The sequence below is a fragment of the Mycotypha africana genome (genome assembly GCF_025528875.1).
Source record: "Mycotypha africana strain NRRL 2978 chromosome Unknown BDF20scaffold_5, whole genome shotgun sequence".
Taxonomy (NCBI): Eukaryota; Fungi; Mucoromycota; class Mucoromycetes; order Mucorales; family Mycotyphaceae; genus Mycotypha; species Mycotypha africana.
This window is the reverse complement of record NW_026515729.1, coordinates 1,279,027-1,303,216: the sequence shown is the minus strand read 5'-3', so window position 1 is coordinate 1,303,216 and position 24,190 is coordinate 1,279,027. Positions and strand designations below refer to the sequence as shown.

General features: G+C 38.2%; 9 protein-coding genes across 9 annotated transcripts; 4 read left to right on the top strand and 5 right to left on the bottom strand.

The window, feature by feature from the left end:
* Positions 1–1,309: 1,309 nt before the first annotated feature.
* On the bottom strand, positions 1,310–3,629 carry BDF20DRAFT_913067 (carotenoid oxygenase; the record flags this gene model as incomplete). The annotated part of the gene is made up of 5 exons (XM_053084023.1): positions 1,310–1,594; positions 1,693–2,649; positions 2,720–3,005; positions 3,083–3,276; positions 3,378–3,629. The coding sequence occupies 5 exons, from the start codon at positions 3,627–3,629 to the stop codon at positions 1,310–1,312; spliced, it is 1,974 nt and encodes a 657-aa protein (XP_052936446.1).
* Positions 3,630–3,793: 164 nt separating this feature from the next.
* On the bottom strand, positions 3,794–4,783 carry BDF20DRAFT_987751 (uncharacterized protein). The gene is made up of 2 exons (XM_053085251.1): positions 4,181–4,783; positions 3,794–4,032 (listed from the first exon to the last, which is right to left on the bottom strand). Exons 1-2 carry the CDS (start codon positions 4,335–4,337, stop codon positions 3,830–3,832), a joined length of 360 nt encoding a protein of 119 aa, XP_052936445.1. The 5' UTR covers positions 4,338–4,783; the 3' UTR covers positions 3,794–3,829.
* Positions 4,784–6,331, bottom strand: BDF20DRAFT_869951 (uncharacterized protein). The gene is made up of 2 exons (XM_053081025.1): positions 5,981–6,331; positions 4,784–5,888 (listed from the first exon to the last, which is right to left on the bottom strand). Exons 1-2 carry the CDS (start codon positions 6,103–6,105, stop codon positions 5,654–5,656), a joined length of 360 nt encoding a protein of 119 aa, XP_052936444.1. The 5' UTR covers positions 6,106–6,331; the 3' UTR covers positions 4,784–5,653.
* Positions 6,332–7,682: 1,351 nt separating this feature from the next.
* Positions 7,683–8,477, top strand: BDF20DRAFT_511026 (uncharacterized protein). The gene is made up of 2 exons (XM_053075632.1): positions 7,683–7,725; positions 7,786–8,477. Exon 2 carries the CDS (start codon positions 7,936–7,938, stop codon positions 8,212–8,214), a length of 279 nt encoding a protein of 92 aa, XP_052936443.1. The 5' UTR covers positions 7,683–7,725; positions 7,786–7,935; the 3' UTR covers positions 8,215–8,477.
* A 2-nt stretch (positions 8,478–8,479) lies between these two features.
* BDF20DRAFT_835509 (uncharacterized protein) lies at positions 8,480–11,886 on the top strand (the record flags this gene model as incomplete). Its single annotated transcript, XM_053078846.1, has 9 exons — positions 8,480–8,579; positions 8,645–9,303; positions 9,383–9,860; positions 9,938–10,066; positions 10,165–10,419; positions 10,481–10,580; positions 10,666–11,068; positions 11,145–11,240; positions 11,344–11,886. The coding sequence occupies 9 exons, from the start codon at positions 8,480–8,482 to the stop codon at positions 11,884–11,886; spliced, it is 2,763 nt and encodes a 920-aa protein (XP_052936442.1).
* Positions 11,887–12,118: 232 nt separating this feature from the next.
* BDF20DRAFT_869943 (glycoside hydrolase superfamily) lies at positions 12,119–14,783 on the top strand. Its single transcript, XM_053081024.1, is given in 12 exon segments — positions 12,119–12,142; positions 12,230–12,352; positions 12,426–12,453; positions 12,516–12,679; positions 12,755–13,034; positions 13,148–13,300; positions 13,397–13,627; positions 13,699–13,858; positions 13,870–13,872; positions 14,037–14,049; positions 14,123–14,180; positions 14,256–14,783. The coding sequence occupies 11 exon segments, from the start codon at positions 12,290–12,292 to the stop codon at positions 14,633–14,635; spliced, it is 1,533 nt and encodes a 510-aa protein (XP_052936441.1). The 5' UTR covers positions 12,119–12,142; positions 12,230–12,289; the 3' UTR covers positions 14,636–14,783.
* Positions 14,784–15,228: 445 nt separating this feature from the next.
* Positions 15,229–16,282, bottom strand: BDF20DRAFT_869939 (trehalose-phosphatase-domain-containing protein). The gene has a single exon (XM_053081023.1). The coding sequence runs from the start codon at positions 15,872–15,874 to the stop codon at positions 15,476–15,478; it is 399 nt and encodes a 132-aa protein (XP_052936440.1). The 5' UTR covers positions 15,875–16,282; the 3' UTR covers positions 15,229–15,475.
* BDF20DRAFT_819539 (trehalose-phosphatase) lies at positions 15,908–16,458 on the bottom strand (the record flags this gene model as incomplete). The annotated part of the gene is made up of 2 exons (XM_053077467.1): positions 15,908–16,282; positions 16,366–16,458. 2 exons carry the CDS (start codon positions 16,456–16,458, stop codon positions 15,908–15,910), a joined length of 468 nt encoding a protein of 155 aa, XP_052936439.1.
* Positions 16,459–19,606: 3,148 nt separating this feature from the next.
* BDF20DRAFT_906108 (P-loop containing nucleoside triphosphate hydrolase protein) lies at positions 19,607–23,448 on the top strand (the record flags this gene model as incomplete). Its single annotated transcript, XM_053083234.1, has 8 exons — positions 19,607–19,874; positions 19,984–20,135; positions 20,219–20,583; positions 20,646–20,855; positions 20,936–22,722; positions 22,802–23,068; positions 23,140–23,318; positions 23,383–23,448. The coding sequence occupies 8 exons, from the start codon at positions 19,607–19,609 to the stop codon at positions 23,446–23,448; spliced, it is 3,294 nt and encodes a 1,097-aa protein (XP_052936438.1).
* Between the last annotated feature and the right edge of the window lie 742 nt (positions 23,449–24,190).

The following is a 24,190-nucleotide window of genomic DNA, read 5'->3' as shown; positions in this document are numbered from 1 at the left end:
ATTTATGACTGGTGGATGGAGATCCCTTTGATGGAGTATTATTGCCCGAGGGTGTATAAAGTGGATACATTAATGATGGAAATGCTATGAGTTGTAGAAAAACACATATACAATGAATCCCTATCCTATCTATTTGAGAGACTAAAGAAGAAAGAGAAAGGGAAAAGGGCAGAATTAAGGAGAATATAAGCTGAAAAATATGAAAAAAAAACCAAAACGACACTAACTTTATGGTGATAATGACTGAGCATGGGCTGCAACCCGTTTTGATATATTTTTATGCATGTTTATAATAGCATAAGCCCGAACAATATGCTTTCTGCATTAGAAACAAGGGGAGAAGGAACAGGCGAAGATTGCTCAATTCACAACACGCATAATTTCGTGCCATCTTTTAAATTTGAGTGCGGTTATATGAGTTGACCTACTTTATAAAGTATAGGTGCGTCAAAAAATTTCAATAAATGACTAATGAATACTTACAATACATTAATTCAACAGTGGAATAGAGAATAGAAGAAAGTCATGTAAAAATAGTAACAGAAACTGTGATGATCCCTTTTATTTTCGCTAAACTTATTCAATTTTCCAAAACAGTACCAATATGAACCACGATATCCAATAATGGCTCAAGTATTGGAGAAGACGGTCTGCATACATCCAATCCATATTATTCGTTACAGCAGCAATGAAAGGTATAACGACATTTCCTTTGCAATTAGCGTAAACACTTATCCAATGTTATTGCTGTACATCATGCAGTTACCCCTATTTGCGGAAGGTATATACCACAACATAAAACGATATTCTGGTTTTCTTGACATTTGCTGTACACAATCCAGCGTACCGGCTCTGTAAATGGATAACAAATCAAGACGCATCGCCATACATATAAAAGACACAGGGTACATTTACATATATTTGTGAAATGGCCTAGACTCTTGCTCGGTTTCAAAACACAGGCTAGTATCCAAGAACCTTTTTATTATAGGCTTCAATGAAAGCCATAAAACTACCATTTAAACTAAAGTTTTCTTTTCTGCACGTACGTCACAGACATTTTGAATTCTACCTTCACGAAAGGAGCAGAAAACGAGGTATTTTGATTGAATTTATTGCCAAACTTTAAAACGAATAAGATAGAAACAAATTTACTGAAGCCTTAGTGGAAACTATTGGGGTTTCACGGAACTTCATCGGCAAGAACAAAACAAAAGATGATTAGTGGGATATATATTTCTCTCTCTTTTAAAGGAACAAGAAGCGAAATGCAGAATGTGTATAAGATAAAGATATGGATTCAACAGGTTTAGACGCCACTATTTCTGAGTTTGTGGCTACCGCGCGCGAAACTGATAGGAATTAACTTGTTCAATTGCACACGAGCAAGTACTTGTAAATCTGTTGCTGCTAGAACCAAAAGGAAAGATGTAGACCTTGCTGCATCCATTACAATGCTAATTAAAACGCCTGCATCTTCTTGCACGGAATACTTATCCTCTCCTGGTTTGACAGGTTGAGGAATGAAGTGTGCTTCACTAGGATAGCAATATGGTTCGGACCAACTTGCCACTACAGATTGTTTATGAATGTCCTTGTTATAAGAAATGGATTGGATGAGCTTTTGTTAGCTTATTCAGCCGAGCAAAGGAATTTAGTGACTCTATACATCTTGCAATACTATATACTTACAATTTTGACAATGCTATCCCAGATTCTACCTTCTTTGATGGAGTTTTCAGGAGTGAAACCGAGGCCGTAAATAAAGGAATACGACCTCATCTTATAATAAGGATTCACTTGGGGTAGTTCCAATGTCGTATCTATCAGTTCCTCAAATCCGATCACTGGCATCCAAGCATGCCATCCACTATTGCCGATACTATTGGCTCCATCTTCCGATGACGAGGTAGAAGAACGGGACTGTCTGCCTGTCACATAGTTCAAAACAGAACTGATACGGGAAGTAATGCTAGTTGCCGACGGAATAAATGAATTGTTGGCAAGATAAGTAGCATGTGCGTCCATATCAGGTCGATTCAGCGTATACCGACGCACTTGTGAAAAGGCCAATTGTCCCATCTTTTCGGGATGACGTAAATTATCGGTCGACAGTTGATGGGCAATTTGATCGTTCTCATAACAGACGATATCGACCATTACATTGCCTTGCATATCTTCAAAAGCATTGACATGATTAAGAGAGAATGAAGCGGGAGCTCTATAACAGGCAATCACAGCTTTTTCCTTACGAGAAATGACATAGAATAAAGTGGGCTCAGAAGAATAAAAATTGAATGAGTCGAGAACACTTTCAGACCATGCGAATTTGACAGCGCCAGTATTGGCTAACATAGGGTGAATAACCATAATGATGTAATTGAGTGTTAAGGCAAAGTTGTTGACCCAACCAGTGGGAGCGTCCCAAATGGTCGCAATGATATTTCCTTTGGGCTCTTGTTCCGTAACTGAGAAGAAGTGGTATTTGGTGGACCTGTACCCTATCTCCATGGTAAAGTTGATGTATTCACCGCTTTCTGGGTCGTATTGACCATTTGGACAGGAACTGTAGCCCTTGAAGTTAGGATTGATTTCATTCCAGGTTTGAATACGTGAGGGTTTAAGATCGAAAGGGTCCAATTCAAGAACCTAATTTAAGGGTATATAGGTGAGACTATGATGAGACACACATATCCGCAACTCAACTATCTTGTCTTACATGATTAGCAAAGTTTTGGCAGAATAGTCTACCATCCACACCAGGCAACTGAGTAAGAATACGTTGACCACAGGGAACGCGATCAGCTTTCAATCTTTTACCAGTGTCCATGAATTTGATCAGCACAGTTTGGTTAGAATCTGTTTTGAACAAACCACCAGGATAGTTAGGCGCAAATCCATGGTGGTCACGGATCTTTTCAATCAAGCGTTTGTTTGGTAAACGATGGCGATAAGTAACTGAATTTCTTTCACCGTTAAAATCAAAACGATTTACTAAAGGAATTCTATTTTAAGAGGAACATGCATTAATACTAAATTGACAGCATTCACTCTACTGTCTATAAAGAGCCTTAAACGTTACGCATCAAACCAATGACCAAATGTGAATGTAGCTGTCGCACTCTGTAATACACCGTCCACTTCAATTTTGCGAGTGTATCTTACATCGTAGGTACCGGGACCGACTGTATAATGCTCACCGACTAACCATTCTGGCAATTGGCCCTCAACTACTAAATCAACAACCTCGTTCGAGTCGCCAGTATTATAGAAACCCTATTCATATCCCATGTTAGTAAAGAATCAATCGTCAGAATGCTGTTCAGCAACGATCGAGATGAAAAGGAATGTGGGGTCACTGTGCTGTTGAAATCTACCTTGGCATGAGAAACGTCAGAATCGACTGGTTGTTCAATTACAGGAGTAGCTGTGTTAACAGCACTGTTAGCTACATCGCTTACGACTGATTGTGTCTCGTGAGATTCTTGTTGTGATGGTAAAGCCGTAGTTGTGTCATTTTGCTCGTTTATCAATAAAGCCTCATTGGTATCACTCGTACTGTCATCAACAAGTTGAGCTGTCATACTAGAAGTTTCAAGAGGGTGATTATCGGCTACAACTTCTGGCATTTTTACTGATTATTTATTATGATATCAACTTTTGTTCCCTTCCCTTACTGCTTGAATAAATTAGTAGGGATAGAAACAAGAAAAATAGAAGAACAAGATGATTACAAGAATGAATATGTCTCAGTTGTTTGATTGAAAAGTCCGCCTGCCATTATTGATTAACCCTTATAAAGACTATGTGTTTAACTCACTTTGACATTCTACTTTCCTAAATAATCTTCACAGCATAGAGTCAGAATATTCAATCTGTAAATTTTGAGACTCTTTCGAAGCCCAATGTCAGAGCGCAATAATACGTGTACAATTAAACAACAATGCGGCTTAATGAGATGCAAAGAATTATGAGTTGAAGTGGATAGCTCTTTTCCGTGACAGTATCCCTTCACCCAAAAATGTTCTAACACTATGAATCAGACAAGAAGTGACGTAGGATACGAAGATCGCGTTCGAAATGTCTCACAGAATGACGCGCTGTCAGTTTATGCTTACTGATTATCAAGCATTTTGTCGTATTCAGTCTTTTCTTCTTCAGAGACCTCGCAAAAACCTACTGACACTCCTGTAATCCTTGCCTCTCATTCTTCGTAACCCTCCACCGAGGAAGATTATTGACTGTATTATACTGAGTATGCATTGATGAGTACCATAAGTAAATTTTGGAGTGCATTTATTAAATATACTATCTTGGTTTCTTTCATCTTCAGTCATGGCTTAAGTGACTGATGCCACTTGTCTCATTTCAACGTTCCTGTGTTTGCACATACACATCGCTTATTTATTGCAATACCTATTCGTGTGTTAAAAACCTGAGTCCTTTAGTAGATGTAGTCAGAACAATATTCGAACATGAGCAAAGCGATTTTCCCTTTTTCAAAAGTCTTGTACGAGTTTTCGTGTAGTTAGATAATGAAATGTGTTCTTTACGAAGAACTATAATAAGCAAGTGAGATATGATACCAAGACTAGAATGTTTATACAAAACCATTTCAATAAACTCAAGGTATATAACGATAATACAAAAACTTGCTTCTTTATTTTCTTTTGGGCGAGTCTATCAATTCTAAAAAGCTTTCTTTTAGCTTCGTCAATTTCAAGAAAATTTCATTGACTACTGACAGGGTCAACTACGTGAAAGTAGAAAGCCGTCTGACCCCTAACCCCCCCAGAACCCAATAAGATCTTCTGTTTGCATCCCTTTCAGAATGTTTTACTCAGGCAGAAGAGATCCCTCAGAACCCAACACTACTTCCGAACCCACTCCCTTTCACTAGCGTTACTCAGGCGGAAGCAGCGACCCTTTGATCCGTATTTCTATTTGCAACATCTGAGGCATACTTGCATACATCCTCAAATATAGAAATCGGGTTCTGATCAACTCCCTTACCTTCCCAGAGTAGGCAAGAACGGAAGTGACCCCCGCTGAAAGCATACGCTTAAACTGAACCGCACCAGCGCCGGGCAGGACATTGATCACCGTTGTCATCTCAAGCAAATCGGACCAAGCCAGATACGATTTACAGCGAAGAACAGGCACAACATTAAGCGTGACTTACAGATCTACAGACAAACGTATCCAGATCGACAGTAATAGTGACAGTTCGTATACACATAACATCTAGACTCGAGACAACCGCTAGCCCCGGCGCTTCCGTCTATCTGCCAAAAAATCACCTGCTTAACCCGAAGGAAGAGAAAACTATGACAGACCAATTGGGACCCAAATTGTGCATTACATGTATACTAACAAATCGTACCCTCAGGGTCCTCCCCCAATATATCGAAGTATATTGAGCTACTGAAGGGCGCTATACAACATCCAGTGGCGGAATGGTGCGACAGACCCTCCTAGATGTGCATAGAAGCTTCACCCTAATACGGCTATGTTACGATCCGGGAACCCCGCCAAACTACCATCCCCGAATTTACGCGGAATTCTGAAGAGAAGTAAAGGGCATAGACAGATCAAAGATGATCGGTCACTATTACGACTACGAGGCAATGCCTATATTAAGGGAGGCGGGACTTCAACTTGCAAGAGATTCGATCGCAGGATAAGAAACAGTTTTTTGAATTAGTTTTAAGTAGAAGTAAGCAAAATAAAGAAGAAGAAAAAAAGTGGGAGGGAAGAAAAAACTGAACGTGTAGCTGATCTGATTGACGGTACTGAAGTATTGCTGAACAATCTGCTGCGACACTGGAGTAATGACCGATTGGATTGCTATCAAAAGGCTGTGGATTGGCTTTCTAGAGATGAGGTTGCTGAGTACTGAATAATGAAGAAAGAGAAAAGGGAAAAAGGGGGGGGGAAGTGCAAAAAAAAGCTTTGTTTATATATTTGGCGTACAGAAAACAACATTCCTTCAAGGGGCGAGATTGTAGAAAGCAAGGAGACAGCGTCTGCTGACGTAGGAAAGCACATCTGTGGGAATATAATAACTTTTCGTTTTTTCTGGAAATGAGTTAATTGCTCAACCATTTTACGTGCATCTTTATACTGTGAATGACTATGTAATGTATAGTCAATCTTCTAAGATAGAACGGTTTTACAAGACCTACTACTATTCTCAGCGAATATAATAAGCATGTTCATATTTAAAGCTTCTTTTTGACGTGCCTGACTGTTTATCTCAAGTTGAACCTGCTTGTAAATGCTCCTTAGCGTGAGCAGGTTTAAAAACAGACTTGGTACAGATTACAAACACTAGCAGTTGTATCTTCCAAAACTCTTCTGTTCATGAAATTTGTTGAACAATATATAAAATAAGCAAGTTGATGGTTTTGAGATTCATATTTAAAAAAAAAACAACAACAAGCTTTTGGAACAGATGCAATCTATCGCCCTTGCTACTTCAATAAGTCGTTAACAATGCTTTGACTATTATCAACCAAGGTGTATCTGCAACTTTACTACCAAAAGAATCTTCTTTTTTGTCACAAAATGATTTCTACTAAGGATAAGGATCGGTTGAAAACTGACAAGTCATTAGACTAAGTCGTACTATCTATATAAAACAAACGGCAGCACATTGAACTGCTTTTCATTGACCCTATCAATTGCCAGTTTTCCAAAGTAACTTTGATCGGAACACAAAAGGTGGGGCGAGATACAAAAACTTTTGCATTTTCGGAAAGTTTTATTTCCTTTTTCCAAAATTCTGCTCAATGTCAAAGAAACAGCCATTAGAAGGATTGACAGTTAGAATTTTCGACCCTCCATCTTCCGAAGATCGCTCAAAGCAACAACCCACTAACAGGGGCAGTCGTGGGTACCGAGAATACACTGAGCAGATAGGTAAAAATGCATATGTTATAAGTACCAATGAAAGGATACCAGTGCATTTACAAACACTTTTGCAGGCTCAGACAAGTTAAAGTACAGTGTTCATAAGTGGAACAAAGATGACACTCAAGCGAAAAAGCCTTCAACGAACACAGAAGGCTTGAGGAAGTCAACAAAGAATTGGGACGCACTACCTGAAGTAAAAGTACAAGATTTATCACTTGTGAGTAGACTGGATTCAGATAAAGCAAGCATCAGGTCAGAACGTGAAAAAGCAACGGGAAGAGATATTTGAGTAAAAAGAGACGGAAAAAAAAAAAGGAAGATCACTTTAATATTGATATTCAAAATAAACTTATTCTCTAATGATGTCGAATAGTTTAAAAAATGTTTCGCTACAATATGAATTGTATGATCATATAAAAGAGAAGGTAGCTTATTCATTCGAAAGCCATTGCATTATTTTAATTATTGATGATTTGTTCGTTGTCCAAGGTAGCCCATATAAACGATGATGAGACTGTACTAGAAGATGACGATAGGAAAAAGAAATGGGATCCAGTGGTGGACTTATTGCGAAAGCTCCGAGAGGGTATTTATTCATCACATTGGAGCGATGGAGATTATCCATTTGCTATAAAGGGTTCGTGCCAGCTATTACTACAATGTGTGAATTTCTGAATGCATTAAAGTTTCTTACTGGCCTTTCTTACAGTATACGAATTGTCAGCAGATTGCTCTATCAAAGCTGAAAGATATGAGGAGCTATATAAAATCTTAAATGGGCTGACGAACGATTTATACAAAAAGAAAAAGGTAATACCAAGAACAACTTGGAACTGTATTATTGTTGTTGCTCATACTCGATTCATGTAGGAGTCTAAAAAGGAATACTATATCGCCTTGGATATCATCTACCATTGCTGTTACCATCAAAACCTTACAGTAGCTTTGGAAAGGACTTTACAACTATCACAGACGACGAATGAGGGTCGCTTTGGCAGACAGTTACTGAAGGCAGTAACAATGCATAATACGCTGGCTTATTTTCGATTATACCACCACAATCCTTATTTGACCTTCAAAATTTTAATGAAGAACCATAATGATTTTATGTGCAAGAAAGCACTTCAAATTATGAGAAAATCGTACTTATCCAGTCCTATTGCATGGATTGGGCAATGGATAGGTGAACATGACGGCAATACTATCATCAAAAAAATGGATCGCTTGATACAACCCACTTGTATTAAAACAATTGACTATGATAGACAAACAATCCATTTTATTAAAAATTTCAAATAAAATGTGCCATCCCTATTGATTGCTTATAGGCCACCATTGATCAGAATGAGGACGGTTGAACATAGGATAGGGCAGTTCCTTTGACATTCAGTAGTGTTGAAAAGTTCGCTCCTCGTCTATTGTTCCTGGAAAGAAAAGTACTGAATTCAACAGTCATGAAAAGCAGTCCAACGTTTGAAAATGCACGGTTATTAGGTTTCTTATGAAAAAGAAATCATTTGCTGTTCAAACTCTTTTGACAGTGAAATCAGGCCAGTGAATCAGTATGAGGCAGCAATTCAATAAGAATGGAGGCTTCAAAAAGCATAAGCCAACACCTGGCTCTACTTTACCAGCCGCTATGCAAGAAGAACTCAATGAACAAGGTATTATAAGCTGTTTAGGTTACTTTTTTACAAGTATAAATTTCGAACATATTTCCTGCTTTTAGAAAAGGACGATCGTAAGTTCGCTAAACGTTTTACTGTCAAGATCGCCAATCGTAAAGAATTAAGAAAGCAAAAAAGACAAGAGAAAGGCAAAAGAAATGCAAGCTATCATCAACGGAAACGACCTTTTGAAGACAATAGAAATCAAAATAATGATCGTAATAAGCGTCAAAAGAAAGAAGCAACAACTACAACAACAGCTGCTGCAGCTGCAACGACACAATCAAATAAACAATCAGATACCCACAACAAGAAGCAAAAGAAAGAGTTGATAAAAAAGAATAGCAAAAAAGAAAAGTCTTCTGCCGAAGCAATGAATCGACTATCAAAGACAAATCCCGGCCTCTATCAACTCTTGAAATCAGATAATCTTTTGGAAAATAGCACTCATTCAGGACAGGATGTTGTGGATGACGAAGACTTTGCCAATGACGATCGCGAAATTGCTTATTTCGAAAAGAAGCTAGGATTAAATAAGAAAAAAACCAAGAAGCTTGGTAAAGATTTTGAGGACGACGGCTTATTAGACGTCTTAGGCAATATTGCGGGGGATGATGCAGAGGGTGAAAGTGCTGTTGATGATGAAGAGTATCTTAGAAATAAGAGACAAAAGGCTCTGGAAAAGCAAAATGCTTCAAAGATGGAAAAACAAGCCGAGACTGTAAATTAAAAAGATGATTTGTTTGCACAGCAACATAGATTTTAATTGTATCCTTTACCTTATTCACACGCTACGATAGGCTGTTGATGATATATTTGAAGGATTAGAGAGTGGCGATGATGATGAAGATATAGAAATGAGTTCGGAATCAGAGAATGAAGATTCAAAAACAACGAGCGAAGATGAAGAAAGCAATATGGAAGAAGCAAGTGAAGAAGAAGAAATCAGCGAAACAGATGAAGAAGCAGTACTTATTGACGAAGACGAAGTTGATAGTGATGAAGCAGCGATAAATGAGGAACTAGACGATATTTCCGATGAGGATAACATTGCGAAGGAGAACGAAGAAAAGTCAGTAGATTCCGCAGAGACAACAAAAAAGCAGCTTCTAGCAAAATATGTCCCTCCACATTTGCGAAAAGCAGCAAGCGGAAAATCAGAAACACAACTACGATTGCAAAAGCAGTTGCAAGGTCAACTCAACAGATTGAGTGAAAGTAATGTGGAAAGTATCCTGTTGGAGATTGAAAAATGCTATGGCTCTTATCCTCGACATGGTAAAGTAGTAGACTTATTTTTGAAGCATCTTTTCCAGTAACCTTCTGTTGCTCATCGTTCTATATATCCTATACAGATGTTACGTCCACATTGACTGATATTATTCTCACCTCTATTTCGCAAAAGACAAATCTATTGGATTCTTTTGTTATCACTTACGCTACAATCGTCGCTAGTCTTTATCGCTTGATTGGTATTGAATTTGGTAAGCAATGGGTCTTTTCATGTTTGATCAGACGAAGAAATATGTGTTACTCATTTAAAGCCTACGTTACCTTTTTTTTAAATTACTAATGCAAATAGCTGCACACTTTGTACAAACTTTAATCGAATCCTTTGAAAGGGAATACAGCTCATGGAAAGAATCCAATGATTCAGGGAATATAAATGAAGAAGAGGGTCCTTCAGGTGCGCGACAATCCAGGAATCTTCTGACACTGACTTTAGAATTGTACAATTTTGAGGTTCTATCTTGTGTTATCATCTATGACTTGGTCCGCCTGTTTATTAGTAACCTTGACGAGAGCAGCGTTGAATTGTTACTCAAAACGATTCGAAGTATGTATATCACCAAAGCTTTATGTAATGCAGGAAAACTGATCGTACTTAATTTGAATAGCTGCTGGTCCTCAAATGCGTAACGATGACCCTGCGTCCCTGAAACAAATCATTGAGGAGATACAAAAGGAAACAGCCAAACGTGATCCCAAGAATATCTCGTAAGTGGGAAAAGAAAAAGAAAGAGGGATTTACCTCGAGCACATTGCATGAGTTGCTTATCATCAAACTCTGTCTGTATTGTAGTACTCGTCACAAATTCATGCTTGAAACGATTAATAATATCAAGAATAACAAGATCAGACAAGGCCAAGTCGCAGGTGGACAAGGTGATAAAGAGATGGTCCAAAAGATGAAAAAATTCTTGAACGGCCTCGCGAAAAAACGTTCTGTACGTAGTACAGAAGCTTTACGTGTTAGCTTGGATGATATCCATAACGTGGAAACCAAAGGTAAATGGTGGTTAGTCGGTGCCTCTTGGAAAGATAATCTGGTCGGTACAGAGAGCAAATACACCTCCTCAAGCAAAGTACCTGAAGATTTGAAGAAAGACCGATCTTTACAAGAAGCTTTGCTAAAACTTGCCAGAAAGCAAGGTATGAATACAGACATCCGTAGAACTATTTTTGTTACCATCATGAGCGCAGAGGTAAATGAAAGCATAGTGTTGTTCATTGTGTTCTATTCTGTAAAAATGTTATTCATCGATATATTTTTGTTTTTAGGATTATTTGGACGCCTTTGAGAAACTAATGAAGTTGGGATTAAGTGAAGTACAACAACGTGAAATTTGCCGCGTTATGTTACAGTGCACAGGAAATGTAAGGATTTATGTAAAACGATGTTACAAAGAAACCCTTCATGCAATTTGAAACCTTAACATATCTTTGGTTCTCTCTTTTTTTTTTTGTTTTTGTTCATTAGGAAAAGACGTTCAACCCATACTATATGCTTGTGAGCAGGCGACTTTGTGAAGTGGATCATTCTTTCAAAATTACATTCCAATATTGTCTTTGGGACTTTTTACGTGAATGCGGCGAGACTGAAGTGGGTGGCCTAGAACGTACAACAGCTGAAAACCATGTCGACGATGATAATGCTAAACAAATTCGTTTAAGCAGACTAGCAAACCTAGCAAAATTTTATGCAGCTCTTATTGCAGAAGGCGCGCTAACTTTGGCTGTATTGAAGAGTGTTAATTTCATGTCTGTGCGACGTAACGGTCGTATCTTTTTGGAAATTCTCTTTGCTCATCTATTTCTGCAGTTACATGCAAGTGGAGCTCAAGCAGTTGCCAACGTTTTTGGTAAAATCCTGGATTCTCGTACATTAGCACAAGGGTGTAATTTCTTTATAGCAGAATCTGTTGTTAATGCCAAACACACAGGATTGAATGAAAACGAGTTAGAAAAGGTTCTGTGGGGTTGTAAGATAGCTAGAGAGATTCTTAGCAGTAGTAGTCGATAGTAGACATGCATCTTTTTTAATGAATTAAAAGCCCTACCCTTTCTCAAAAAAAGAAAAATGTCATCAGCTTATGTAAGTTTATTATTTCGTATGATCGCTAATGTGATACGTTACTTAGAACTCGATTGAACTACTTAATATCAAGGTTCTGTCACTACAGTAAGGGTTTTTATCCTTTCTTGGGCTATATTGCAATAGTTGAATTTTCTTTTTTTTTTTTTTTTGAAAATTTGTTCAAAGCTGTAACCACTATTAAGTAAGCTTGTTGAGAAATTCCCAAATTTCCTATAAAGAGCCTTTACACGATTATACAGAACTTTTTCTTCTTATTTCTCTTCGCTAGCTCTTCTTTCATTATTCAACCTTTATATAATTGACAACAATTGGTTTGTAATCCGAAACGATGAGAAGCATAGTATTGACTACTTTAGCTGCTACATTTGCAGGCCTTGCAGCTGCTTATAATGTAAGGACATGTATTCTTCAATAGTCGAGAAATGCCAATTACTATATAAACTCACATACGTTTTACTTATTAGAACGAATGCAATAACAATATTGTGGAATGTAAGTAAAAGTAACAAGTCCATCGCTATAAGGAGATTTACTGATATTCTATGTTCCGTCAGATTGGGGACAAAACTCTTACGGTGCTGCTAATGGCAATGATCCTTCAGGATGGCAACAGCCGCTCAGGTTCTATTGCAATGATGACACAGTCGACGTTTTACCTATTGCTTTCTTGACAACCTTTTTCGGCAAAAATGGTGAGCCTGAAATCAACTTGGCAAATGTAAGAATTGACGGTCCTCTCTATTTGAATTCTACTTCCTGGACAAACTATCGTTGTTACTGACTCGAGCCTTAGTATTGTAATAGTGTGGATAACGCTACCTTTCCTGGCAGCAACTTGGCAAATTGTCAAAACTTGTCGAGTGATATTGAATATTGTCAAAGTAAAGGCAAGTTGGTCACTATTTCATTGGGTGGCGCTACTGGCGGTGTTGGTTTCCAATCGGATGCTCAAGCGTCTTCATTTGCTGATACCCTGTGGAATTTATTCTTTGGCGGTAAATCTAACACACGTCCCTTTGGTGACGCTATTCTGGATGGCATTGATCTCGATATTGAAGGTGGTGGACCCAACCGTAAGTAACACTGTCAACGCTTTATTGGAACCAGATCTGACCTCAAATTCCCCCTTTTTTTTATTTTTTGGACCTGTTACCCCTGAATCGGCAATGAAACAAACAAAATCAAGATTATGTAACCTTCCTTAACAAGCTAAACGGTTACTTTAAATCGGCGTCCAAGAAATATTACGTAACAGCCGCTCCTCAATGTGTTTATCCTGATGCCAACCTACAAACGACGTTGAACGGCTATCCCTTCGACGCTGTTTATGTACAATTCTGTAAAGTATTAGCTCTCATGAAAAACAAAAAGCACTTATATGACGAGGAGTGATCCTATACTAATGTTTCGTATGTATACATAAATGCTGTATTAGATAACAATCCCTGTGGTCTTCAAAATTATAATTCTGCCTCTCAGTGGAATTTCGGTATTTGGGACCTTTGGGCTCGTACAGTTTCTCCTAACCCTAATGTCAAAATCTACATCGGTGCCCCTGCTAGTTCTTCTGCTGCGGGCGGAGGATACGTAGATGCTGCTACTTTGTCAAAAATTGCCGTCAACACTCGTAACAGTTTCCCTAGCTTTGGTGGTGTTATGTTCTGGGGTAAGAACTCAGTAAAATGATGTAGTAAAAATGGGGAGAATTAACGCATATGCTCTTGTACGCTCTTGTAGATGCCTCTCAAGCCTATAAGAACAATCGAATTGATAATACAGTAAAATCTGCTCTTGCTTCTGGAAAGCGATGTGACGGAGGCTTTACCTATCCTGCTTGTACTGCACCTGCTTACTCTGCTGGCACTATGTATCCTGGCGGTACAACTGTTTCTTACAAGTAAAGTATATTGCGTTAACAGGTCCACCTTTTCTTTTATTTGCCGCTGATACCTAACTCCCTTTTCCCTTTTCTTTTTTATAGTGGGTAACTATTTTAAATGCTTTTTAACCAACAAGTCATCAATAGGCAATGGATGACTAACTATTTAAACTTTTATATTTTCGATCCCTTACAGCTATATGTGGACTGTAAGTATAACCTGTCAGGGGCATTGCTTTAAGAATTAAACTTGACTCTCACCATTTGCATTCCGTTTGATAGGCTAAATGGTACGCATCTTCAGCACCCTCCAATAATGTCAACAGTGACTGGTCTCCTAGTATGTATCTCTTTTAATACAGGCAACCCGCTTTGGCAAATGACTAATTGACAACATTCTATTCGAAACCTACAGTCAGTGCTTGTTCTGGTTCAGGAGGCTCCGGCCCTACCACTACCACCAGTGCTAGCAAGACTACTACTACTACTACCAGTACTACCACTACCAGATCGTCTATTACTACCACTACCACAAAGACATCCACGACAACCACATCTGCTACTCCTACTACTACTTCTACAGGCGGTAACTGTGCAGGTGTGAGTGCTTGGTCTTCCTCTAACATCTATACAAATGGTAATAGGGTAACTTATCAAGGAAGTCTCTGGCAAGCCAAATGGTGGACTCAGAACGATGTTCCTGGCGGTCTTGCTGATGTTTGGACTAATTTAGGATCTTGTTCATCCTCCCTCAAGCGTAGACGCAGCAAGAGGAGTTTGAGGCGTTCATTCTAGAAATAAGGCTTCCATATCTATAGTTCTTTTTTTATGAAACTGTTAGATAATATCCATTTTATTAGCAACTCTATCTTTCTTTGCACAAACTTTTATCATTTTTTTCTATGAATCGTTTTTGCTTACACTACGATATTTATACATAAACTGATCGTTCAATCGAATGCAGACATAAAATCTGTCCCAATTTATCTGGCATGTTCAAAATTCAGGCATCGCTTTTGAAACCTGAGGGACATCACCCGCGGACATTAGAACGCGAAAAAAGATCGACGCTGAGCTCTAATACAGAAGCAACAGCAATGAAAAATTTATGCAATCCGTGGTTATCTAGATAGAAAGAGTGTGAGGCAAATCTCTTGTTTCCTTAGAATAGAGACGTATAGGTTTTCCGACAAAGAGTAGCTGTATATACGTTGTTTTATTCGTTGATTGTGCACCGCAATCTTTGAAATAGAAAGACAGGGACGGGAAAAATGTTGATCATTTTTCTAAAGCCGCCCAGATGTCATCATCGTCACATTGCAAACAATTCTATATTTGGTACTGATGGCATCCAAACTATACATTGTTTGTGGTAGAAAAAAACAAAAGAAAAAAGAAATCGACATTATTTATTATTGAATGATTATCAAGAGGATGTATAAATAAAACAAAAAATAAAGAAGAAGAACAAGTTAAAAAAAGGCTCATGAAATGTTATATCGAAAGTTTTCCTTTTTTCTCAGTGCAGTGTATATCTATGTATGCGTGATGGTCTATTGTACAGAGGTATGATGCTGCTGTGTTTCAGAAGCCTTCTCATCACAACCTTTCCCTTTCTATGACATACTTTCAACTTTATAAGTTGCTTGGACTTTCTACTAGTTGGCCAAGGATATGCACTATGTCTTCACTATGCTCGACACAGTATTTGGCTAATGTAATTTTCGATAGTGGTCCGACTGAAATACTGAAAGCATTTTCGTCTTCCTTAAGCACTTGAAACATATCTTCATCTGTCTGATCGTCTCCCGCACACATCACAAAGTCTATCGCTGGCTGTTGTTGTTTGATACGTTTGACAACCTCACCCTTATTCACTAACAAGGATCTTACTTCCAAATTCATTTTGCCAATCAAAATATCTACACCTGGAATTTGCAGTAATTCTTCATGGCATAGTTTAGATTGTTTTTCACTAAAAAAAAATGCAAGTATTTTTAAAACACAAACAACGATATGCACAACTATGAACATGCGTGTGCAGCAAAGTAAACCACGTGTGTCTTCTTACGCTTCAATGGTATCAAGTGCATTGCGGTAATGCCAAGTTATAGAAGATTTCTTCTGTTCAACAACAGTGCCTGGGTTCGCCTGGGTATATTTTTGAAAAATCTGCAAGGCGATATTTTTCCATGACATATCTGCATCCTTCAACATGTCAACCCAATCATTTAATCCCGCCTGTTTCATGAAAGAACCGTGTTCCGCACTCAGCCCTAAACGAGGAATTTTCCCAAGCCAAGTGTCTAAAAATCTCTGATCTCTGCCGGAAATGACCCAAACGGTGTTGGAGGGATCCTTACACAGTTGTGAAAGATATTGCAGTAACGTTGGTGTAGGTTGAGCATCTTCAGGATTTCGAACAATGGGTGTTAGCGTGCCCTATAATAGATGACAAATTTTTGTGAGTGAGAAAAGAAGACTGAGATGGGTTGACGCAATGTATAAAATGATGGCTACTTTACATCGTAATCGAATAAGAAGAGTCGGTTTTTCGCATTTTTGTATACACTAAGCAACGCTGGTGTACTGAGTGGTTGCGTTGTCTTCCAAACCATATAATTGATAATTTATAGGTGAATTTGCGAAAAGTAAAAAAAAAAAAGTGAAGAGCAAAAGAGAGAGAGAGTGAGTCAAAGAAGAAAAAGTCAGATAGAAGTTCAGCAAGTAGTGGAAAGGAAGAGGATCGTCGTAAAATCTACCAAATTAAACAAGTCCTTCCCCTCCATGTCACTGTTGTCTATTTTCCGTCGATGACATTGTTACTTACGAGTACGTTGTTCAATACTTTGGCCACTCCAGCATAATCAAGAATATCCACCCTGATCTGCTTTCTTCCTTCTTCTTGTAAAGAAGGAGTAGAAGAGCAAATGGTATTGTAGGACGAGATCAACGTAGGGGTATCGAAGAGCTGCGTATCAGCTGATACTATCGAATCTTTGCTCAAAGCGATTTTCAAGGCAGCCAAAGACGCCAATGTGTCTCGTGTTTCTTTATCCAAACAGTAATAAAAATAGACACTGCTGTGATGATTATTCAAGGTCACAGGCGTTTTGGTGAAAAAAATCAGAGCTGTTTGGCCAACCCACTCAGGGAATTGTAACAAAAATTCATCATAAACTGAAAGAACATTTTGTACAATTGCTGTGTCACTGTCATAGCAAACAATGAGTCGTTTAGCAAAAAAGTTATCTTTTGTTGGACCGATGTTGCTGTTCAATTGTTGTTGTGGCTGTGCCGTGATGATAGAAGTAGGGGACATGGGAGCTATAAAGTATAAAAAACGAAGAGCAACAGGAAGAAAAACAGTTGCTAGAGGACTCTATTTCTTTTTTCATTTGTATTTTTGGCTGAATGTTGTGAAGACAAAAAATGCTGTGATATCATTTCTTTAAGAATGATGCTTTTGCTGAGAAAGGAATGATCCAGACGGAGACAAAAAAATATGACATTCTTGGCCTCGCCATACATAAAGTTGTAGCGCATTACATGAAAAGCAAAGCACTTAGCATACTGACCTGTTGAAGTCAGCTTCGTCGGTGTTCGTTTTTGATTAGATTATTCCTGAAATGGTAGCTATTTTCAATTCGCACAGATAACTGTATCGAACTCTCTAACCAGCAATTGGCCAAATGTACACTTTACTAAATACTTTTGCTGGCATAATCAAATATTACAGAAACTCACGCTAGTTGTACGCAGCTCTATATTACTCTTTGCTACATGGAAATGGAACAAGAGGTTATATCCTTCCGTGTCGCTCCTTTATCTCCTATCTTCCCTCGCCTTTAACCACCTTGTGTAAGCAATGATTAATATACGGTATTTTTGTGACTCTATTATTGTTATCGCTTTATTGCATGAGTAAAGCCGGTATTACCATTGGGGTCTCCGAAGGTCTTCCTTGTTGCTGCTCACTGCATAGCCCCACGAGATCAAACACCTTTCAAAAATCTTTATCAAAAGTATATCTAAAACTTGTGAACTTACTAAAACAAATATACTCATCGATATGATAAAGTAACTGTAAGGAAAATTGGCACAAAGCAACATGCTGATCCCCAGGAACCAATGATTGCATATGCTACTGTGTTTGTTTGTTTTTTCCACGTCATTGCAAACACTGAATGATCCTGAGTTTTCTAACAGTACAGTCTTGAATTTATAATCTTCGTTCATGTTTCAGCTATAGTCCTTGTAATAGCTTAAAAGGGTTCATGTCATGACAGTATCAAAACGAACGGAACATTTCACTCTGTCTCCGGAATTTCATGGTTCACCAAGCACAAACAACTGCTGAGCATTTGATAAAGACGACATCAATACATGATAGTAGCTTAGTAGTACTACCTATTCTTACAGTTACAAAAGCAGTCCATAGTAGAGGCTTAAAGCATTCTTTACTTTCCTACTTCTCAAGTAGTTCCCTCTCAGCATACCGCACAGTCTTCTAGCTGTAATTTAGAAGTTACCCCTTATTTATGCTGTTCTTATAGCAAAAAGCTCATTTGTCATATTATTTTCGCTTTTATCATTTAGTTGAAACTATTTCCAAGTATTCAGAATTAGCAAAACAATGTTGGTTTTTATTCCGAACCTTCAAAAAGTAACTGGAATCATTTACGTTAATTGAATCAATATAGTAATTGATTACAATTGATATTTATTTACAAAGCAAAAACTCTCGTGTTGAAGTGCTTCGTAAACAAGAGTTTAATAAGCATTTCAAGAAAACGCTAGGCACAAAAACTTGTTACAAAACTTCTCTACCCCGAACTTTGTGCATATGAAGCGGCTGACTGTTGACTATTAGTGGTATATTTTCTCATAACTAACAGATATAACATTTATACGTTAGTTTTACCACTACCACATGTTTGACTTCAAGCTCTTTTAGCATGATTCAAAATTGCTTCCAACGGATAGCTCGCTACTTAACTAGGCGTTAACACGGTTAGCACATTTGACAAAAGAACATTCCAATAGCCATCCGCTTTTGGGCTTGCTAGAATAGGGTAGCAACATCAATAGCCCAAACACAAAAACAAGAGGTCATGCAAACTCGGTATCTCTTTGCAAAAACCAAGATTGTGTAAAAGCTGACTCTTAGCATTAAGCTGTTGTTATCAATTCTTTGAAGGTGACTAACAACGGTAACACCTGTATACAGCGGGCACATCACTCGATGTCTATCAAAAATAGAGTCCTAGTGATGAGGAAAATGTGCAACAGATCATTACTGAAAAAAAAAGAAGTCTTCAGGAAGGACACTACTAAGCCTAAAAACCAGCCACCTATAAAAGTAGCTAGCTTCTACATAAACATCCTTTGTAATTGAGTATTCGCATGGGATTGAAATTTATTCTTCCCGTAGATTTTCCTACTATATCATAAATTTACGTAGGGATCAATATTCGAAGTATGTGCTCTCTAATCTATTCATACGTTTATTAGAAACCGCAGCCAGAGAACTTTCCCGAATTACCACTAAAAAGTATACTTCTTACATCATACGATCAAAGTAGAAACCAAGTGTCTCTGTGGCACAGTCAGTCTCATTTTATGATTAAGGTATAAGACTATGACGGAATTTGAATTTCTTGTGCGGAGTGTAAACAGGGATGGTACAATTAAGTCTGTTCGACAAAAATGAAGGAAAAAGATTTCCTTTACAGATCTACAACATCGCTGTACCTAGATTTTAGAATGCCTGCCATTACTCCAGCAGAGCTTTCAAAACTCCAAAAGAATACTAAAAATATCAGAAATATTTGTATTTTGGCCCATGTTGACCATGGCAAAACAACATTATCCGATTCACTTTTAGCAACCAATGGTATCATTTCTTCAAAAATGGCAGGCAAAGTCAGATATCTCGATTCTCGAGAAGACGAACAAGAAAGAGGAATTACAATGGAATCGAGTGCGATCAGTTTATATTTCAAACTTGTCAGAACCATCAGTAATAGTGAAGGTTAGAGAGAATCTCAAAGTGTTTCTTTTTGTTCGTCCTTTTTTTTTGGAAATTTTTTTGACAGTTCGACCTTTTTCTGTTCGTTTTGCATTAATTTCATGTCCAAAAGAACCGCAGCAAAAAACAATTGAAAGTCAATATCTCATCAATCTAATTGACTCGCCCGGTCACGTTGACTTTTCTACAGAGGTTTCTACGGCCTCACGTTTATGCGATGGTGGTCTTGTACTAATAGATGTGGTAGAAGGCGTTTGTACGCAGGTAAACAGCGACAACAATTTTGACAAAAAAAAAGTTGGATTGCAATTCATGTGTTTATTGTCTTTGAAATGCAATGATAATAGACTATCTCTGTGTTGCGTCAAGCATGGGTCGATAAAGTGAAGCCAATTTTAGTATTTAACAAAATGGATAGACTGATAGTGGAGTTACAAATGACGCCGCATGAAGCTTATATTCATATCAACAAGATCCTAGAACAAGTAAATGCAGTGATGGCTACGTTTTTCACAGGCGATCTAATGGAAGATGAAGCACGAAAGTTGACAGCAGCAGCTAAGGAGAGAAAAGAGGAAGAGGAAGACGAAGTATTTGACACTAATAAAGTCTATGACTGGAGCATGGAGGAACGCGATGATTCTCACATTTATTTTGATCCGGCCAAAGGAAATGTTATTTTTGCAAGTGCAGTGGATGGCTGGGCTTTCAGGTACACACATATGATGAATAGGCCAGTACATTCTATATCAACTAAAATACCGTGTTTTGTAGGGTGCAACAATTTGCTTCTATTTACGCAAAAAAACTAGGCTTCAAAGAGCAGGTTCTACAGAAATGCTTGTGGGGTGAATATTATTTCGACCCAAAAAACAAGCGAGTCATTCCACCAAAACTATTGAAAGGAAGAAATCTAAAACCAATGTTTGTTCAGTTTGTTCTTGAAAATATATGGGCTGTCTATGGCAGTGTCGTTGTTCAACCGTAAGACAATGTGTACTGATTTAAAGTCATTTATAGCTTTTCATCTGACTATGTTACTGTCATTCCGTTATTATCAATAGGGACCGTGAACGCGTCGAAAAGATTGTTAATGCATTAAATATCAAAGTTTTACCAAGAGATTTACGCTCTCGTGATCCTCAAATTCTCCTTAGCGCTATCTTTTCACAATGGCTGCCTTTGTCCACTTGTATATTGTTAGCTATCATTGGGCAACTACCACCACCCATAGACGCTCAAGCTCAGCGAATCTCGAAAATGTTGCATCCAAACGTCCAGCAAAACGACAACGAACCAATAGAGCCTACCAATGAAGTAGAAAGGGCCCTCTACGCTTGTGATGCATCTGAATCAGCTCCAGCTGTAGCCTATGTCAGCAAAATGTTTGCCGTTCCCGTTGCTCTTCTACCGGAGAATCGTCGTACGCAAATGACCGTTGAAGAATTACGAGAAAGGGGTAGACAACAACGTGCATTAAGAGCTGCTCGTGCACAGCTCGAGCAGTCAGGTGAAGGGATTCCATTAGACCAATTAAATAAACTACAACTGGAAGAAGAAGAAGCAGAATTAAGTCATGCAGAAGGTGAACAAGAAAAGGACCTTACAGGTGAACGCTTGATTGGTTTCGCTCGTCTTTATAGCGGTACAATTCGTGTGGGGCAAAAATTGTATGTGATGGGACCAAAGTATGATCCCGAGCATCCTAATGAGCACGTCTCAGAGATTACAGTCAAGAATTTGTATTTGATAATGGGACGTGATTTGGAAGCTTTGGATCAAGTAAGTGCTGGTAATGTATTCGGTATTGGTGGGCTAGAAGGCCATATTTTAAAAAACGGTACTTTGGCCAGCACGTTGGAAAATGTGCGTAACATGGCTGGCGTTAAAATGGACACAGCTCCCATTGTTCGTGTTGCTTTGGAGCCTGAGGATCCTACAGAAATGGATAAGCTTGTGGAAGGCCTTCGTCTTCTGAACCAAGCTGATCCTTGTGTTGAAGTCTTACTTCAAGAAACTGGCGAACATGTCATTCTAACAGCTGGTGAACTGCATCTTGAAAGATGCCTACGTGATTTGAAGGAGCGTTTTGCCAAAATTGACATTCACGTGTCTGACCCTATTGTGCCCTTCAGAGAAAGTATTGTACGGGGCGAACTTCCGATAAATAAAGAAAAGGAAGGAATCATGGTGCCGCGAGGTTTGTCTGAGATAAAGTTGAGTTCAAAGTTTTTGACTCTCAAGATTCAAGCCGTTCCCTTACCTGCTCGCGTAACTGAGTTCTTATTGAAGCACACAGCTTCTATTAAGGTCATTGTGGATGAAAAATTGGCCAAAAAGTCACAAAAGCCTGACGAAATGGAAGATACAATGCATCATCAACAATCAGAAGCCCCTGTCAGCATGAATCAACTCTTATCTCCCAAAGAATTAGAAAATGCATTACGAGAAGAATTTGCTCAAGCAAGAAAAGAAGGTGGTCCCTTTGCTCATTATTGGGAAGAGAACATTGTGGATCAAATTTGGGCGTTTGGTCCTCGACGTGTTGGTTCTAATATGTTAATTAATCGCATTCCTGGATACGTTCGAAAGCCATTCTTTCAGGTTGATTCTAATAGAAATTTAGAGTTCTATCCAGAGCATGCAGATGAAGTTATTAAGGTTACAGAGGAACAGCAGGCTAGTGAATTGTCCATTTTGGATATTGATTTCAACATTCAAACAGGGTTCCAGTTGTCAACGTTGGCAGGTCCCTTGTGCGCAGAACCAATGACGGGTGTCTGCTATATTGTTCAAGGCGTTGAGTTTCACCCTGAAGAATTCTTTACGCAAAATGGAGAATCCGTTGATGGTAATGTTGTTTAATTTATGATTTTTAGCATATCATCTCCAAATGTACACGATGTGCTCAATTTATACGATATGTATAGTTCGATCAAGACTCCACATTATTCAAGGACAAGTAATCGCCGCAGCTAAAGAAGCGTATAGACAAGGATTTTTGGATTGGTCCCCTCGCCTGTTGTTGGCCATGTATGCTTGCGACATTCAAGCTTCTGCGGAGGTTTTGGGTCGTGTGTACGGTGTAATTTCAAAGAGAAAGGGTAAAATTGTTTCAGAAGACTTGAAAGAAGGTACCTCCTTCTGGCATATCAAAGCATCGTTGCCTGTTATTGAAAGCTTTGGATTTTCTGATGGTAAATTTAAATTTGTTCTTTTTTTCTGAAAGATATAATTAGTAAACACTTTTATTTTTAATTCATCTTAGAAATTCGAAAGAGAACATCTGGTGCAGCTAGTCCTCAGCTTGTCTTTAGCGGATTTGACATGCTGGATGAAGATCCCTTCTGGGTACCAACAACCGAAGAAGAATTAGAAGACTTGGGTGAAAAAGCTGATAAAGAAAACTTGGCGAAGAAATATATGGATACAGTGAGAAAGAGAAAGGTAGAGAAGCCAAATACATACATGCAAAGTAAACATGCTAATTCTCTTCGACGCTATTCTCTAGGGTATGTTTGTAGAGAAGAAACTGGTTGAACATGCTGAAAAGCAAAGGACGCTCAAGAAGAATTAAGCCTAATATTAAAAATAATGAAGAATTTTGAACAATGCATGTGCCTCTTCCTATTAGACATGTTGTCCTCAATTTTGTTACTATCTTTTTGGTTCGATTCAGTACTTCACAGACCTTATGGAAAGCAATGAGACAATTTCAATAGGATGACAGTTGTCATATTGTTTCCGGGAAATTGTATAACTATGATAGGCTAAGGTTCCGTACCTAAGTGACCTCCGTTTGAGATTAAAGATTGCGAATCTTTGGATTGTTTGATTCAACTTTGTGTACATTGCTTTTCAGTATTTTCGTGTTTCCTAATTAATGGCTTATACCAGTATCCTTCTGTGTGTTTACTTTTCTTGGTGCGGATCTAATAATTCAAATGATTTTGATGTTGCAGAGACACGCTTTAAATTCATGGATCAAATGATAAACAATTGCATCTAATTTCAATACTTCTCAAACGAATTTGTCATAGAATAATATGATGAAAACACCAGGAAAAGTCAGTTGAGATGTACCTTTCTGCTGCATCAATTCTACTGTAATTTGCCATAATCAAACGGTTACTGGATAACTCGATGAGACCTCTATCCAGGTGAAGAAAAAGTGTCAAATACGATCAGAAACTCTTTTTTTTAATTCGTTACCGATAATACCCGCATACAAGCACCTTATTATAGTAATTATGGTAACTCTTTGTTTTTGTTTTGAATGTGGTTATTATACCTTCCAGATCAATAACAAGCTTTTCTAA